Genomic DNA, 1,037 nt, shown 5'->3' with positions numbered 1-1,037 from the left:
GCTGCTACCGGCAGAACCGCTTCCCGGTGGTGTGCTGGAGGAACTCCCGCACCAAGGCCGTGCTGCTCCGCTCGGGGGGGCTCCACGGCAAGGGCGTCGTCGGCCTCTTCAAGTCCCAGAACGCCCCGACCGCAGGTGCCCGTCCCCCCGCCCCGGGAACGCGGGGGCTGCGGGGCCCCCCCGGGCTCTGGGGTGGTCACACTTAAGGGGTCTCCCCATCCAGGTCCCTCCCAGACGGATTCCACGAGTCTGGAGCAGGAGAAGTACCTGCAGGCCGTGATCAATTCCATGCCCCACTATTCCGATGCCAGCGGGCGCAACACGCTCAGCGGGTTCACCTCGGCACACATGAGCAGTGCAGGTGAGGGAGGGGGGCACAGAGAGGGGTGAGGGGATGCAGGTGGGCTCCTGCCAGCCCTGGGTCCTGCTGTACATCCCAAGTGACCTGCTCTCCCAGGCTCTGGCATCCAAGGAGGCAGCAGAGCCTCTCCAGAGCTCCCAACTCCAGCTGGATCCCCGTGGCTGGTGGTGGGGTTGGGTTTTGGGACCCCTGGTGAACACTGGGAGCCCTGATTTTGGGAGATGCAGTGGCATGTGGGCACATGGACCTGTGAGCACCAAGAGCCCCGGGGAGTTTGGGAGACCCGATGTCCCCAGATCTGTGAGCACTGGGAGCCCTCAGTGCACTCTCTGGAGCTCCAAACTCCAGCTGGGACTCCATGGCCGGTGGTGGGGATGGGTGCTTGGGATGGGTGCTTCGGGCACTGGGAGCCCCGAGGGATTTGGGAGTCCTGGTGTCCCTGGAGCTGCAAGCACTGGGAGCCCCAGCCTGGGCTGGGATCCAGGCACTCGCCGGTGCCGGCGGGGACAGACCCTTCCAGCCGGGATGTCGGCACCGTGTGCCCCCCACGCACACGGCTGGGGTCTGTCCGGGGACCCCCGGTAAGTCCGGGCACACCTTGATGCCCCACCAGTCGGCCCTTCCCAGTCGGCCCTTCCCTGCAGGACAGAGCTCCCCCCACTGCCCTGCTCCAGCA

At 67.1% G+C, this 1,037-nt stretch overlaps 1 protein-coding gene across 1 annotated transcript in view; it reads left to right on the top strand.

The window, feature by feature from the left end:
- The window catches only part of SBF1 (SET binding factor 1), a gene marked incomplete at its 5' end in the record, with an annotated part of 41,244 nt that overhangs the window by 25,942 nt on the left and 14,265 nt on the right, over positions 1-1,037 (top strand). Inside the window, 2 exon segments of the mRNA XM_029958143.1 lie at positions 4-135; positions 224-361. Coding sequence (XP_029814003.1) covers positions 4-135; positions 224-361 — 270 coding nt within the window.

The sequence above is a fragment of the Manacus vitellinus genome, unplaced genomic scaffold (genome assembly GCF_001715985.3).
Source record: "Manacus vitellinus isolate BGI_N305 unplaced genomic scaffold, ASM171598v3 scaffold_141_pilon, whole genome shotgun sequence".
In the NCBI taxonomy this organism is placed as follows: Eukaryota; Metazoa; Chordata; class Aves; order Passeriformes; family Pipridae; genus Manacus; species Manacus vitellinus.
The sequence above is the reverse complement of the archived record's forward strand: the minus strand, read 5'-3'. Positions and strand labels throughout refer to the sequence as shown.